The 17,455-nt window shown below is 40.0% G+C and overlaps 1 protein-coding gene across 5 annotated transcripts in view; it reads right to left on the bottom strand.

The window, feature by feature from the left end:
• gtdc1 (glycosyltransferase-like domain containing 1) overlaps positions 1–17,455 on the bottom strand; it is a 48,850-nt gene that overhangs the window by 11,941 nt on the left and 19,454 nt on the right. For 4 of the 5 annotated variants that reach the window (XM_048193600.1, XM_048193601.1, XM_048193604.1 and 1 more), the window contains 2 exons: positions 3,632–3,727; positions 3,350–3,541 (listed from right to left, as the gene is read on the bottom strand). In XM_048193600.1, coding sequence (XP_048049557.1) covers positions 3,350–3,541; positions 3,632–3,727 — 288 coding nt within the window. The remainder of the gene's footprint in view (positions 1–3,349; positions 3,542–3,631; positions 3,728–17,455) is intronic. The other variant, XM_048193602.1, reaches the window with a different exon arrangement.

Here is a 17,455-nt window from a genome sequence, read left to right as displayed (position 1 = left end):
AAAGGATTCAAATCAGAAGGAAGCGAAAGGGCTAATTAATGGGGTTCTTGAAAGCCCAGGATTCAGTTATCTGGGGATTGATTAGGGTCAGCTGAAAATAGCAGAGGCAAAGCCTCCGGTAAAACAAGACAAAACAAACCATGACCGTGTCGATCGTTCTCACTGTTCCTCCGCAGGGAGGGGTGCATGCTGGGGTCCTAATAATGGGGTAACTATACACAAACGGCTGTGAAAATGTATGTGCTGACTTTCTTTCATTACATTTCGACTGTCAGTAAACGATTCGTTTTCCACTTCTCTACTGTTGTTCATTAGTTTTAATTGTGTGCAAACATCAAAAGTCAAAGATTTTCTGGAATTCTGCCTTTGCTTGCAAGTCGGCTTTAAATCCTTTGTGCCGTTTTCAAAATTCCAACATATCATGTCGTTCCAAGCACCATCCCTCTCTAATGGGGGTCTCGGAGGCACTGCTGTGGCGATGAGCAGGGCACAGGAGGAGTTGTGGAACAAGTCACGATCCATGCCAGCAGAGTGTGGTGACGTGTCAGTCTTTTTTACTTGGTCATTAGTGCCCACTGCACAGTCTGAGAAGAACGAGAGATACACAAATATGTCTGGATTTCAAGAGAGGCCCCAGAAGAGAAGAAAAAAAAAAACATTGCGTAATTGCCTCCAGAGAATGATGGCCTAAAATACAAAGGTCCAGCAGAGGGAAAGCCCATGCCAGCCCATGTGACTGTCTGATGATGTACTTTAGTAAATGTCTTCTTCACTGCAGTTTTTTTGTTGTAGTTTTTTTTGGCATGAACATGTGCCTGTTGGTCACCGTGAAAAACAAGGTTGCCCTCTTAGGTAAATGGGCTTTTCAGAAGCAAATTTAAGCCTTCGTCACATGCACCTGCAAACAGCTGCCCTTTCTGACCATACGCCCCGGTCAGCGCCTGCAATAAGACAGTCCTGTAATCCAACGGATGAAGACCTATCCAGGCCACATGGAGATTAACAATCTGCAACCAGTGATGATGACAAAAAGAGAGGCTGGAAAAAAAGGAAAAAGGATGAAATGGGACACACTGTCAAAGATAATCCAAGCCCCTTCTTATTTTCCAGCAGCTCTCGCCCCGTGTAAATCCCAATTTAACTCGGACCAAAGCCAACGTTTACGAGGCACGGATGTTAACAGCGCTAATCCATCTGTGTTTTGCTCAGTTTTGAAGAGATTACACAATGGGTGCTTTTGTTACTGATACAAGAGTAGGTGAATGACAGATACATAACACAAACAAACATTGCAAAATCCCTGTGCCAGCATCAAACTTCCACACCGGTGGTCTTTTCGGTTGTTAATCTGATTTATGGGTGTTTTTTGGTAAGGAAACATATCATCACTGCCAAGAGATGAGCAAAGAGTCATGGGAGAAATATGTGGCTTGAGCAACAGTTTCTTTTTTTTCCTTTTTTTTCAGCCCATGGCAGATGAGGTAGAGATACAATGCTGTTTGGTTTCCACTCATGCCAAGAGGAGGTCTAAAATATGGGGAGTGGAAGATATTTAAACTTCAACAAAAACCACAGAGCAATCCTGTGGGCAATAAAATATTTTCTCATCCCTCCCCCATCAGTCCCTGTGAACAAAACTCAACGGCACAGACGTTCTCTTCTGTTGTCATCTCTGCAATTGAGATTCTGTTCATACAAACTTTTACATGTTTTTTTGAGAGGAATCGAACACCGACGTCACTGATAACATTCTAACGGTGGCTTTCGCCAAGACTTATTTTGAGAAACGATGAGATGATGCCGAAATCAAGCATCGAGGGGGTCGGTGGACACATTACACGCTTAGAACTGCTTCAAACCAGTGGTCTATCTATGCATGTTGTACCAAAACAAGCATGTTATCCATTTTCCATGCCTCTGCCGTACTGTCAAACAATTCCCTGGACAGTCCAAAGCAAATAACTCACAGAATGGTAGTTGTATACAGGTTGATGTTTGAGGCGCTTTCATGTCGCACATGTTTGAAGTCTGCTGAGAAACAAGGTCCTCGTGTTACAGTGCTTTGTTTAGTGGGAACAGTGAAAGCTAAAAGCTATTATTTCAACATAGAATTTTTCAATTCTGCAGTTTCCACAATTGACCCTTCGCAAAGACCCGCCCCCCTTTACTGTTGCTTTGTCCGACAAGCCATGGTGCTGTCACGCCATACACAGTGAAAAATACATCATGGAGGAAAGAGGACACTGACAACATGTCGACAGACAAGACAGAGCAGGTTACTTATGATATTAAACAAAGTCCCAGCTTTCAAACGGTGTAGTTTTTTAAGAAATTCAAACAATAAAAACGTTCTGTGGCTCTTTAATGTGTCGTGACAGATTGCTGTAGCACTCGTGAACCGATCATCTCTTCTTACTAGTTCATTTATAGCATCAAATAAACATGAATGAACATGAGAAGGAATGTTGTTTCAAACGTGGAAAGACGTCAATACACACCATTTTTCAAGTTCAAGTCCACCGAGGTTAATCTTCTAACTCCTGACTGCTTTGTCGGACAAAATGGCGGATTCTGCGTTCTGATTGGTTAGATCACTTGTCAATCAAACTCCCAGCGAAGGGTCAATTGATTTTTATTGGTTGATTTTTATGACAACAATCAAGGATCACATAAAACTCTTTATTTTACCATGCCTTGGTTATTTATTTTATCTACTTTTTAAATGCCTTATGCCTAACATTTTATTGTTGTACCCTTGCCTCAGACAGAAGTTCACAAAATAAATATTACATTTTAAATTCTATGATTATATATATAAAAAGAGAAATAATCAAACTATTCCAATATTTATAGTGTGAAAATGCATTTTTAACAAATTCACGAAAGTCTGAAATATAGTATATGCATTCTGTGTATTTAAGTATACTAAAAAATGCTAGATATGATAGCCTTAGAAAGACAAATAGTCATCCATTTTATTCCAAAAAAGTTAAAATGTCATCTAACCACATAATGTTATCAAACACATTGTGTTTTACTAAAGTATAATATATATATATATATATATATATATATATATGTGTGTGTGTGTGTGTGTGTGTGTGTGTATATTTTGCAAGCAAGTCTACAAGTTTGAAAGTGCCCAAAGATGAATAAATGTCTTTACATATTCTGCATTGAAATTCATTATAATTGTAAATGAAGAATCAGTCAGTTAATGTTAAAAAGTTAATGAAAAGAATAAGTGAAATATTGAAAGTATTTTGTTAAATCCAAATTTCTATAAATAAATGCATGTTAGATGAGCTCTTGATGAATAAATGTTTCTAATGTTTTATGAACATCTTACCAGCGATGTGGCCAGACTATGTGGAGTGGCCGAAGATTCTCTCTCTGATCATCACACGGACGGGACACTGGCTGATTCCCCACCGTCTCTTGATGGGGCGTGACACTCATGGGGTTCAAGGATTGCTGCATCCCTGCCACATTGACAATATTCTCAGGTGGCTCAGAGTCTATCGTGAGGTCTGGACAACTGCTAAAGTTTATTATAAGATCATTAGTTCAAGAAGTAACCAGTCTTAGCCATTTTAATGCACAAACAGCCTTCAGTGCTATAGTGTGTTACCTTGGACCTGTTGTTTGAATGTGGCTTTGAGCAGCCTGAACGTGGATATCATCACACCGCACTGAATGCCTGAGACGTTTGTGTGCAGGGAGGAACCTGAGGACGAAAGGGGAAAAGCCCTATAAAACAACATAAGAGAAACTGGAAAAACTTTTTTTATTATTTATTTAAAGAGAAAGGATTAAAAACACACTATGACTGTAAACACATTCCTAATTCAAATATGTTTTTCTCAAACCTTCACTGATTTCTATAATAAAAAACAACATAAGGAGCAAATAATTCATATGCTACACCAGTCAGAACATTACATGTTTGAGCAAAATAAACAATGAAGGTAACTAAAACCACATTTTAAAAAAGAAAAAGGGGCCCTCATGTGGCACTTCTCTCTCCCCGGCCTTAAAATATGTCGAGCACACAGTCGGACTGATGTGTTCTGCAACCGCGACGATTATTACAAGTTAAAGAAGTTAAAACAAGTCACATTTCACATAATTCTCTGCCAAAAGCAATCCATAAAATGCAGAAAGCACTTTCTTGGTTCTCTGCGACTGCACAGCCCATGCGCTGCCTCTATGGCACTGTGAGTCCTAATTGTAGGTTGTGTGATGGACGCGAGCCAATTAGCTGCTTGAGAGCGAGATTCCCCCATGCTTACTGATGCGCTATTATTTTTTGCAGTGGAGCAAAAACCGAAGGCAATGGTAAAATCCAAAAAGAAACAACCTTGTACTGCTTTACGAAGTGACAGATATATGGCACTATCTTTAGTCCAGATTGAATAAGTCCAAAACAAGTCAAAACATTTACAAAAGCCATTCAAGATATTCATGACGCAACAAAATTTTCCAAAGATTAATGAGCAGATCGCTAACACTTGGCCGCTGATGCAAGCTTTCATTACAGTTACAGTAGATCTTCTTTCTTTTTAAAAATTTAACATTGCCACTCTGCAACAAGGCACATTTTGGAAGGAAAAATGAAATAAAATATAGAAGTAAAAAAATAAAAAATAATAAATGAAATAAAGATAATGCAATAGAACAGTTCATTAAATTGGCTTGAATACAGAGGATGTCCTAAGTGGCACTTATATTTCAGTGAGCCAAAGTCTCTGTGGCAGAGGGAAGCAATACAACATGACGAACTACTAACCGATTTAGCACGACTTCCCACAATATGTTTATAATATATGTGGATCCTTCCAAGTGCTGGAGAACTCATCGACTTCAAAACAAAAAGGGGCTGTAAAGGCAGTCGAGTGTAAAGAGAGTTTCTCTCTGAGTTACATACAGATGGTTGCCTCGACTCACCACAATGTTGGGTGTATTTCTACCGCCCACTTTTTCCAAGTTAGTTGTGTACCAGTCATAAATAATTATACGAGAAGAGAAAACAGCATTTTATTTCCCTTTTCTCATTGGTTCTTTATCCTCCCAACTGTGTTGAAAGCATTTCCGGGTACAGGACACAAGCGTGCATGCGTTTGTGCATTTTGACTGCACTTTCATTTACGTAGTTGGGGAAGCGTTAGTCAAATACAGATAGGTAAATTGTGGTGTGTATGGAAGAACCTTCAAAGAAAGCTGTTAAAGCCACAACATAACTGTCCACAGAGCATTCGCTATTCGCTCTTTTGAAGTTGTCGTTTCAGACGCAATGCTCTAATCCTGTATCCATCTCAGTAAATATGCATTCAGCAGCGATCAATGGCTATCCAAATATGAAACGGTGCCGTTATTATTCTCCAAACGTCCCTGAGAAAGACAGAGTATCAATGAGAGCAGTCACTCAACAGTTCACCTCCATTAGATTAGCCATTGATAAAAGTGCCAGGGAAGAGTTTCGCAATGGATGAATTAACTAACAGATGTGGACAGGGGAGCCAGGCTACATAAAGCTGCACTAAAGAGATGACAAGAAGGTGGTTGCGGCAAGGTATGAGGGATGGAGCTGCCTTGCTTGCTGGGAGGAAAATTTCATTTCGAGGGCCATTTTGAAAATTACATGAGGAGGTTTTGACTAGGCAATAAAAACACAGCCTTGTCCACTGACAGGAGAGGGAGAATGCCACCAATTAGCTTATTTATAAATCAGGCGCAATTTCAGAGATGACTTTTACCTTGCATTTGATTAAATGTGAAAGGATGGTTGGGGAAAAGAGGGAGGAAAGAAAATCAAAGTCAAAAATCATTTCATCTAATTTCCTTTATTGGCAATAATCACAAGCGGTCTCTTTTTCCCAGGCTAATGAAAAATTCCATTGATCTTGAGGTTGGCCGTTGTGACGGCTTAGAAGCGGTGAGAGCTACGTGTGAGCCGTGCAAACTTTTTCCGGCAGTTCTTCTGGGTAGCTCAGGACAGCTTAAAGTAACTGGGTTCATTAAGTTAAAGAGTTTGTTCACCCAAAAATAAAAATTCAGTTTTTTATACTCACCCTCATGTCATTCCACACCCGTAAGACCTTCGTTCATCTTCAGAACACAAATTAAGATATTTTTGATGAAATCCGAGAGGTATATAGGACTCCTTAATAGACAGATATTTAACCGACACTTTCAAGGTCCAGAAAGGTACTAAAGACATTGTTAAAACAGTCAACGTTAAGGCTGATTTATACTTCTGCGTCGAGTGTATGCCGTACATAGACTGTAAAAAAAGATGGACGATGCGACGCCGCTTCCTTCCATTGTAATGAACTGAAGTCAAAATGGGCTGATGAATGGGCCCTGACACATTACGCAATACATCAAAAAAAAAAAAAAAAAAAAGGTTTGGAACCTTGGCATGCGCAGAAGGAATCGTCAGTGGAGCCCGGAGGCGGAGTCGCGGTATCAAACTTCCGCCCAGACGCGTCATCATTCATGTATTTTAAATAGACTATAAAAATTATACACAATTTAAAATTCTACCTATAAAATAATAGGCTACTCTGTTTCTTGAGCAATAATATTTTCTGAAACAGCAAATTCAGAAGATAAACTCAATATAATATGCCACTAGAAACAACTCTAAATCGTCAGAAACGGTCCTGCCATTTTAAATCAAGTTCAACTAACGTTACAGTAGATCGATTGCTGTAATTAGAGTAGGCTATCATTAGTTTTGTCCTGCTAATTATTATTTTATACCCATAAAAATAATAAGTAACTGCCAGAAAACGATCGCCTGCTTTTTGGTTAACATTAGGTGTGTTATCTTAACTAATAACATTTATTAATTGGCTTATGAAGCAAAGCCCACATTTAATGTTACAGAAAAAAGTTCAGTGATCCGTCAGATCCTGTAGGTCGGTTAGTACAGTTTACTGCTGAACAGCTCATTTTGTTGGTGTTAAATAACAAAAAAATCGAAAATTAATAGTTAGTTGTACATCTTCAATCTCCCCTCGAAGCTCCGACAGTCCTCAGACAAGCTGTCAATCAACTGCGAATCATGACGACACGCCCCGTTTTTATAGCATCAAATTGCTGGCTAAAATCTAAATTATCACAAAAACGAACAACTGAATATATATCAGCGTGATAACAACTACCTTAAATGACCAAAACCATCTTTCAGAAAGTTTTATTTGAAGCAGAATTTATTTTTAAGTTTTCACTGAAGTCTCATTCGACTGCATTGAGAGGGCGGGGTTTATGACCTGTACTGCATCCAGCCACCAGGGGGCGATCAAAAAGCCCGCAGCTTCACTTTTCAGGACGTATGAGACACACCCGATGCCGTAGCTACGGCGTAGGTTGTTTGTACCACGCGTATCCTACGATGTCGCCTGACGTGCACCTCTTCAAAAAAGTAACAACGCGTCAATTCTACGCGGACCGCACGCGCTGTGATTGGTCTGCTAGAACCCCTCCTTCAGGTCAAAAAAACTGGCGCGGCGCAATAGGAGAAGAGCGAGCGTTTACAACTCCCATAGGAATGAAAAACGCACTGTTTCAGGCAGTGCCCAAGGAAGTCGACCGGAAGTTGAAGTCGGCCGCGTGCCGCCATCTTGTAGCAGAACTTCACTTGCGTTAGCCATCCCATTGACTCCCATTCATTTTGGCGTCACTTTGACAGCAAATAACTTTACATCTGAGGCGTTTAAAGACTCAATTTGTCCATTATTTATTTCTAAAGATACACGACAATGTATAAAGGGCTCCATTACCTTCTATGTTACATTATGGCCCCGTAGAAACAGTTTTTGTAAAAATAGGCTAACGATTGCGTCATAACCACTCGACTCTCTGTCGCACAGTAGAGAAATTACCGTACAGACAGGAGGAGAAGCTCGCAGGCAATAGTATGCATTAACTTAATATGGTGTACTGGCGTTACATTTTAAAATACTATACAAAATAATTAATCTGAATAATTTCTCCTGCTCACTCACGCCAAAGAACTCCCCGCTCAAGCTCGCCGTCTCTGCAAGATTAACGATGGCAGTTTGCACGCACAGCTACTAGAAGATTTACATCTGTCAGGCAGGTTGCTGACGTCATCAAGCTTAGTTTGAGTCTGCGCGTCAGAAACGGAAGTGCTAAAAATCGCTAAAAATGGGCTTCACTTGTCTCAATTGAGTTCCAATGGGGTCGCTGTGTCCATTTCTTTTACTGTCTATGGTTTCAGGGGACACATACAGTCAGACTGCAACAAAAGTCGTTACCTATTTGCCGCTTCTCTGCCGTTTCTATATGCAAGCTTCTCTGACAACATGACAAGCTGCTTCTTCTTCGGCATTTGCCTTGATATTCAACATGACCGCGGACACTGCCTACTAGTGGTCTGTATGCACGTCGACGCGGACAACGACGCAGAAGTATAAATGAAAACCTGAAAACAGACGCATAGCCTATGGCGCAGTGGCTCCAGCATAGGTCCGACGCAGAAGTATAAATCAGCCTTTACTGCAGTGGTTCAACCTTAATGTTATGAAGCCACAAGAATACTTTTTGTGTGCAAAAACAAAACAAAAATAATGACTTTATTCATTATTCTTTACTCAATATCTTCTCCTCCCTGTCATTATCCTTAAGCAGTTGCCGCAGTAAGCACAGTGAAGTTTTCCGTGTTTACGTCCGAATGCCGGCTCAGTATTGGCCAAAGCTGATCACATGAGCAGCACGACGCATGCCAATAATGAGTCAGCGTTCTGACATAGAACTTGGAAGCGCTGGATGTAAACAATGTATGAGAATGACACAGAAGAGAAAATATTATTGAATAAAGTTGTTTTTTTGTTTTGTTTTTTGCACAAAAAGTATTCTCGTCGCTTCATAACATTAAGGTTGAACCACTGCAGTCACATCAACTTTTTTAACAATGTCTTAAGTACCTTTCTGGACCTTGAAAGTGTCGGTTAATTTGCTGTCTATGGACGAGTCATATACCTCTCGGATTTTATAAAAAAATATCTTAATTTGTCTTCTGAAGATTAACAAAGGTCTTACGGGTGTGGAACGACATGAGGGTGAGTAATAAATGACAGAATTTTCAATTTTTGGGTGAACTAACCCTTTAAACTCAATTGCTGCAAAATCTTGATTAATACCAAACTAAATACATTTATAAAAGATTTCCAAAAAAAATATTAAGCAGCACAACTGTTGATGATAAAAAGATATGTTTCTTGATCATCAAATCAGCATATTAGCATGATTTCTGAATGATCATGTGACACTAAAGACTGGAGCAATGATGCAGAAAATCCAGCATGGGATCACAGGAATAAAAATATATTCAAAAAGAAATTTTAAATTGTTAAACTATTTTATAATATTACTGTTTTTACTGCATTTCTTATCAAATAATTCTATCCTCCTTACAGACGTGAACCTTACAGACCCCAAACTTTTGAATGGCAGTGTACAATATTTAAAGTTTTGTGGCTATGAACTGTATGCTATCAGCACCATTTATGATGCTGTAACTGTGAAGTTTTCTTTTTTCTTAAAAAAAGAGAGGAGTTGAAATTATTTTTGGTGGTAACAGACATTATGCCACAAACACTGTCAATTCAGCTTAACTTACAATGAACCTGAAACATCCCTATAACACTCTCTGCCCACTGAGCGAAAGCGACCGATCACGCAAAGGTTTAATGCGGCCAAGTGTGTCGTTTTGAAAGCACGGTGGCCAGCATTAGTCTCATCAGTGTGGGTGCCCTGTGGGGTGGCTTGACAGAGGTCTGGTATGATGGGCACAGGAGACCTGAAGAGAGCCTTTGAGATGTGGACAGAGAAGGTCATTACTGCACATTAACATCTACATTCATTATTACCAACTGACCTCATAGTCAAACGCCAAACTTCCTGTCCCAACTGTGGCACACATCCTGGACTTTAGTCTACTCTACGTGACACTGAGAATAAAAATATCATACCTCTGAGGGCGTTGGGACGAGGACTCCAAATTTTAATGACAAAGACTGACATGTAGTACAGCTAAAGTAGGTCACAGGAGGTAACCAAACAGAAGGCTAGTAGAGGTTTCCAGCGGCACCACAGCCTTGCCCCATTTTCATTTAACGCAGATGACGGATATGATCGTATCGGGTTATGGAATGCGTTAGCAATGACAGACTTTCCATATTATGCAATCTGCATTTGGCTTACCAAATCTGACATGGCTTGTGCAGTTGTGTCAAAATCTGCTCATTCTATGACATCTGTCATGTGAAACAGAAACATAACAGCCTGATCACTTCAAACAAAACCTCGACATCTTAGTCACAAGCACATAGCTGTTCATCACATCTAACAATCTTTTCCTGTAGTAGGATGTTAGATGTTAACAGTGGCAATGTATTGTTTTATTCTAAACAAAGATATTTGTTTGCTTAATGGAAGATAGCAGACTGAAATTAGTTTAAAATGATCATAAGAAAGTTATAACAATGTGTGTAAAGGTGGTATTTCCATAGAGACAGTGGAATAGGCAAAAATGCCCAGTTCTGTTTCAATTACACATGGAACATGAGCCATGATGCCGTGTTTCACTGTCTGTACTTTGCTTACATGTTCTCTTCTTTTTGTTAAGAAGCTGAGCAGGTGTTAGCAGGATGAAAACATCATGTCTGTATCTAATAGAGAAGTCAAGTATTTGTCTTTCAAGACAACAGTTGAACTCCAGAAGACATTTTTGAACCCTTGCTGGGCACTGCGGTAAAAAAGTCACCAAATTAATCCAACTTCAGTCTTTTCACAAGGCTGATAGCAAAATATAGGCTACATATGACGGTCACTTCAAACTAGTAAGCCTCAAACGGGTTTGCGAGGGAACTGCAAGGGGGTTGGTGAGTTGAAAAGCTAATAATTAATTATATCAAATATAAAAATAAAAGAAATAAATGGGGATGCACGATTATCATAATATAGCATAGTGCAGGAAAATAATTAAATTACTGTATAGTCTGATGGAGCAAAGTTATTAAAAGCAAGTTGAACTTTTTTTTAACTTGACGGCCACATTTTTAGAATGCCGTTTCATGGGTGAGACGCTGCAAAAGACGCGAGACACGAGTGCAACAGCCAAACACATCCGCCAAACATTAAAACAATAGGAAAAATAGTGCAATGGAATGCAAAAACCTGTAAAGAACTACTACTGTATCTGTATGTTTGATATTGCATGATAGTGACAGGCTGAAAGGTGTTGTTATTTAGTTCTATTTCTTTTTGGCTAAGAAGTATTTTTCTTATTTTATATTATTTATGAGTATATAGGATTTATGATAAGTTTGTACAACATTTTCCTTCATATTTCATGCTTATTTTCTGCAAAGATATTTAACAAATAAATCATTTGTTTTACTTATACACCATGTTGATCACATCAGGTGTGGTGTTTTTTTTTTTTAACCAGATGGTTAATAAAGAGAATGTTACTTGAATCATATTGTAGTTACATTTTAAGTTGACTAGTTAAACATAAAACAATGGGTCAATCGTTCTGAAAAAAAAAAAAAATAAATAAATAAAATTATTTCTTTTTGCCATATCGCCCAGCCCTAGTCTAAGGTCTTTTGAGACTAGAAAATTCATACCTGGTAATGCACTTGATTTACCCTCGTCAAGAGCAAACAATCAAAGAAGGCATATTTTTACTTGTGTTTTATAAATACCTGCATGTCCTGATTGCATCATGGTAAAACCTATGGCCACAAGCCAGCTGCTTGGGACAAATCTCTGAAGCCAGGGGCTTTATCCTTGATTCATTCCTATTTATCATGGTTCGCTCCTAGCACTTGAAAGCACCATATGGACTCAATTGTGGTTCGTTCCTGGCACACGTGATCTGGAGATCAGACGCATGCCATACCTTTGGGCTTTACCATTGGATTATTTTCACAGGGCACATACTGAAGAGTCTTCGTGCCACAAGGATAGAGATCCCTTTTGAAAATGTCCTCCAAGCACGAGGTGGTGGAATCCGATGTCAAAGAAACAAATGAGAAAAGGTGCCCGCCAGATGTTTCACCGACAAGATTAAACGCTCAGCGATTTGATTAAGAAAGCCCATCTCCTCATCACCCCATCCTGCCCACATTAAGGCTTAAGAGCAATCAAAAAAGAGAGTGCTACAGGATGAGTAGCAAGGCGCATGAGGATTTGGAGCTCGGGTGCCAAGTGATGAGTTTCTGACCGCTGGTGGCTACCGACTCTGAGGGAGTACAGTGATAATCAAGGCCTCCACGGGGACCTCAGCAAGTATGACAAGCAGAATTAGCAGAAGTTCAACATCAGCAGCCATATCACAAAAGCAGCTTTTATTAGTTATGCGTATTTACAAAACATGCTTGCGCTGGACCAACAGCACATTTTCCAATACATTGGAATGGTTTCCTCAGCTGTCCAGGGATGAAATCACCGAGTGAAGTCCACAACTCAATGTTCTACACACATTTCTACAAAAACACACCCGCTCGCTTCAATTAAATAATGTAACCCACACAACTATGAAGCCGTGGCACTGTTTTATGTAACAAGGTAATCGGCGTCTTTGATGCGACTTTATTACTTCGATATGGGACCGAGGCGCATAATTTCCACTGCGCTGTTCCCTTTGAACCGTTCTGAGACAATCTCTACAGCAGGATATCCTGCCATCTGCTTCAGTAACAGAATCGCTCCGCCAGTCAGTCATTGGCGGCAGGCCGCCTTACAGAGAGTCACATCCATGCCTTTGAACTGCTTTTTAAAAAGCAGCCAAATACCCTCTTTTCCCCACCAACTTTGAAAAGTAGCTTCAGTTATCTGTGCTGAGTTAAATGGGCTAATGAAAACCTGGTCCGCCTGACAACGAGAGTCTAGCGAGAGATTCCTGTGATGGATTTTCCCTTCGATGAGCTTGATAGCACTGTGGTCCCCGTCTTAGGGGAAACTGTCATTGTTTTAGATCACAGCATTGGGATCAATACAGTGCTGGCCATCAATCTTACCACTCCAATAGGGTGTGTGGGACTTTCTGCAAACATCTGATGCCAGTTAAGTGCTATGGAAACCAAACTCACTCTTCTGCCAGAGCGGAGAACAATGGAAATCAGAGCAGCATTACGTTCTAGTCTTTCCAGGAGTGTCTTTGTGATGTGGCGGCTCCGTAGGGCTGAAACTCTTGAAAGGACACCTGATTGTCATGTGACTTTATGCAAACATGCCCAGTTGGCCTGTTGTGTTTTAATACAAAGACTGGCCTTTTAATAGGGGCCACCAGCGTTGTGGATTTCGGTGATTGATGATGTGGTATGGCCTCTCTCAGCTGGGCTCCTGCTCACTAGGGTCAATCGAGATTGAATTACGGCTATACGCAGAAAGCCAATTAATAAGTGAGGTCTGATGAAGTTGATCCAAAGGACACTGCGAGGGAATAGAAGCCTTTAAAAGAGAGATTTCTTTGGATTATGCTACATTCAATGAGATATTACAAAAGATGTTTTCATTCTGAGGTTACTTTTACCTTGTTTATTTTTCTCCAACTTTCTCCACTAAATGGGGATGGTGACTGCGGGCTAACCCTGTACTTTATTTACTTTAAAGGGAGTTTCCTTATACTAACCTTTCTGGGCCGTCCTCTCGCGACTATACGGTACGTTTCATATCAGTATTCTTGACATCTTTCAGTCTTTGTTTTGTTTTCAACAGCATCTGTTTGTGAATATGGTATGACACTAGAGCCATATTTTCAGAATTATAAAAATTTTACTACTTTTTGTTGTTTGTTTTGCCAGAAAAAGAACAAAAGAATGAAAGAAATATGCATCACATAAACAAGGGACCAACGGGAGCCCACCTGCGAGATATTTCATATCAAATACTCTGTTTCTTCTCTTGTTTGTCTCTGGGAATATTTTTAAATTCTTAAAAGGCTTGGACAAAGTTGGTTGCTGAGAAAAGAACCTAGGGCATGTTGACGGATGGCCGGCCATGCATATAATCGTTTCCTTACACTCTGTGAGTTTGCTTTGGAAGGGGCGAATTACCATCTGAAAATGAGCTGAGAAACACTGTAGGCGAGAGCCCTGCGTCATCAGTGTCAGCTTACTTACAGCGTCTCTTACCCATGATACGGACACACACACTCACAAACATGCACACACTCGTGTGTGGACCAACATTACTAATGTCGTCTTAACCCACATTTTACACACAGGGAAAATTTGTCATCCAACCAAGCGTAGGGGCACGTTCATCCCTTCAGAAACAAAAACACACAAAAAAAACAACATACACGTAGACATAAAAACACTAAAAGACAGTAGGAGGAATTCAATTAAGAGTGCCCACTGTTAGTGCTGTTTATTTGTACATGCTATTAGGTGTGTAACGGTTTGCGGAGAAAAAAAAAAAAAACAGAACCGTACCGTTCTCCACCCACGGTTCGACACGCACTTGTACAGCGGTTAATCTAACGAGGCATCTATAATAACGCATAAAACAGAGAGTTCCGCTAACGTATGTATCTGTCGATGGATATGTGTTTCACATAGCTGTCCAATCAACTGTTAGTATGTAAATCTATTGCTGATATCACAGTTCCTAACGTGTCGGTGTGTTGCAGTTCAGCATGGCAAGCGAAAGAGACAAGTCGCTGATAGAGTCACTGCCTGCATCATATAAATCTCCTGTCTGGGAACATTCTGGCTTCCCAATATGCTGTTTCAATGCAAGACCCATTTGCGATAGTATGTATAATATAGTGTGTTGAGTGCCACGATGTGACCAAGACAGGACACCACACACTAAAAGATTCCATTCACAAACAACCAGATTCTCGACTGTGAACATGGGAAATCTCACAAAATCTCTCGCAGTCAAACGTGACTTCGGAATAAACAAACATGGTGGATGTTGGGCAAGAAGAAATGGCGATAATAGTGTTTGCACTGCTTTTTACAGAATATTTGTGTTAAAAAAGAAAAAGGTTTGGATGAAGTTGTGTTATGCTTCCGTCTTCCATCAGCTCACTTTCTGATTTGATCTACAGAGTGCATGAACGTTTGTCCTCGGAGGTCCTCCCCACACAACAGGATTTCTGATGGTAAACATTGTTGGATATTTACGATTTTAGATTGGTGCAGCCCTGACATTTTTGCGAGCAGATTCCATCACTCTTAACCAGTGTTGGGGTTAACGCATTACAAGTAACTTGAGTTACATAATCAGATTACTTTTTTTCACATAACTAGTAAAGTATATTTGCTTATTAAATTACACAAATGTACAGTGGGTACGGAAAGTATTCAGACCCCCTTAAATTTTTCACTCTTTGTTATATTGCAGCCATTTGCTAAAATCATTTAAGTTCATTTTTTTTCCTCATTAATGTACACAAAGCACCCCATATTGACAGAAAAACACAGAATTGTTGACATTTTTGCAGATTTATTAAAAAAGAAAAACTGAAATATCACATGGTCCTAAGTATTCAGACCCTTTGCTGTGACACTCATATATTTAACTCAGGTGCTGTCCATTTCTTCTGATCATCCTTGAGATGGTTCTACACCTTCATTTGAGTCCAGCTGTGTTTGATTATAATGATTGGACTTGATTGGGAAAGCCACACACCTGTCTATATAAGACCTTACAGCTCACAGTGCATGTCAGAGCATATGAGAATCATGAGGTCAAAGGAACTGCCTGAAGAGCTCAGAGACAGAATTGTGGCAAGGCACAGATCTGGCCAAGGTTACAAAAAAAAAAAATAATAATTCTGCTGCACTTAAGGTTCCTAAGAGCACAGTGGCCTCCATAATCCTTAAATGGAAGACGTTTGGGATGACCAGAACCCTTCCTGGAGCTGGCCGTCCGGCCAAACTGAGCTATCGGGGGAGAAGAGCCTTGGTGAGAGAGGTAAAGAAGAACCCAAAGATCACTGTGGCTGAGCTCCAGACATGCAGTCGGGAGATGGGAGAAAGTTGTAGAAAGTCAACCATCACTGCAGCCCTCCACCAGTCGGGGCTTTATGGCAGAGTGGCCCGACGGAAGCCTCTCCTCAGTGCAAGACACATGAAAGCCCGCATGGAGTTTGCCAAGATGGTGAGAAATAAGAATCTCTGATCTGATGAGACCAAGATAGAACTTTTTGGCCTTAATTCTAAGCGATATGTGTGGAGAAAACCAGGCACTGCTCATCACCTGTCCAATACAGTCCCAACAGTGAAGCATGGTGGTGGCAGCATCATGCTGTGGGGGTGTTTTTCAGCTGCAGGGACAGGACGACTTGTTGCAATCGAGGGAAAGATGAATGCGGCCAAGTACAGGGATATCCTGGACGAAAACCTTCTCCAGAGTGCTCAGGACCTCAGACTGGGCCGAAGGTTTACCTTCCAACAAGACAATGACCCTAAGCACACAGCTAAAATAACGAAGGAGTGGCTTCACAACAACTCCGTGACTGTTCTTGAATGGCCCAGCCAGAGCCCTGACTTAAACCCAATTGAGCATCTCTGGAGAGACCTAAAAATGGCTGTCCACCAACGTTTACCATCCAACCTGACAGAACTGGAGAGGATCTGCAAGGAGGAATGGCAGAGGATCCCCAAATCCAGGTGTGAAAAACTTGTTGCATCTTTCCCAAAAAGACTCATGGCTGGATTAGATCAAAAGGGTGCTTCTACTAAATACTGAGCAAAGGGTCTGAATACTTAGGACCATGTGATATTTCATTTTTTCTTTTTTAATAAATCTGCAAAAATGTCAACAATTCTGTGTTTTTCTGTCAATATGGGGTGCTGTGTGTACATTAATGAGGGAAAAAATTAACTTAAATGATTTTAGCAAATGGCTGCAATATAACAAAGAGTGAAAAATTTAAGGGGGTCTGAATACTTTCTGTACCCACTGTATTTAATCTCACTTTATTAACAAATGTCTTTGCTGCTGACCTTCGATGATCCAATTCAACCAATAAGCAAAAATGACTTTAGATAAACATCACATTTGTGATTAGCCTGAAGCTTATTTATTTCACTTTTGGTGTGAAAGGGCCTTTTCATTTGCCAAAAATAGAATGTTTATTAAAAAGTTGTTATTAAAAAAACAAGAAAGCAAGCCTAGCCCAGGTGAGAATAAGTAACACAAAAGTAATGTAATGCATTCATTTCCATAAAAAGTAACTAAGTAACGCAATTAGTTACTTTTATTATGGAGTAATGCAATATTGTAATGCATTACTTTTAAAAGTAACTTTCCCCAACACTGCTCTTAACATACATCATACCACAGAAAAATCTGATAAGATCATCTGTAAGATAATCAGGACATTACCTAGAATTGTCAGAAGGGAAGAATTGGGCCCAAAATCGGCCCAGTTATCTCGTAGTGTGTGGGTACCTTT

This window comes from Megalobrama amblycephala, linkage group LG6 (genome assembly GCF_018812025.1).
Source record: "Megalobrama amblycephala isolate DHTTF-2021 linkage group LG6, ASM1881202v1, whole genome shotgun sequence".
NCBI lineage: Eukaryota > Metazoa > Chordata > Actinopteri > Cypriniformes > Xenocyprididae > Megalobrama > Megalobrama amblycephala.
The sequence above is the reverse complement of the archived record's forward strand: the minus strand, read 5'-3'. Positions and strand labels throughout refer to the sequence as shown.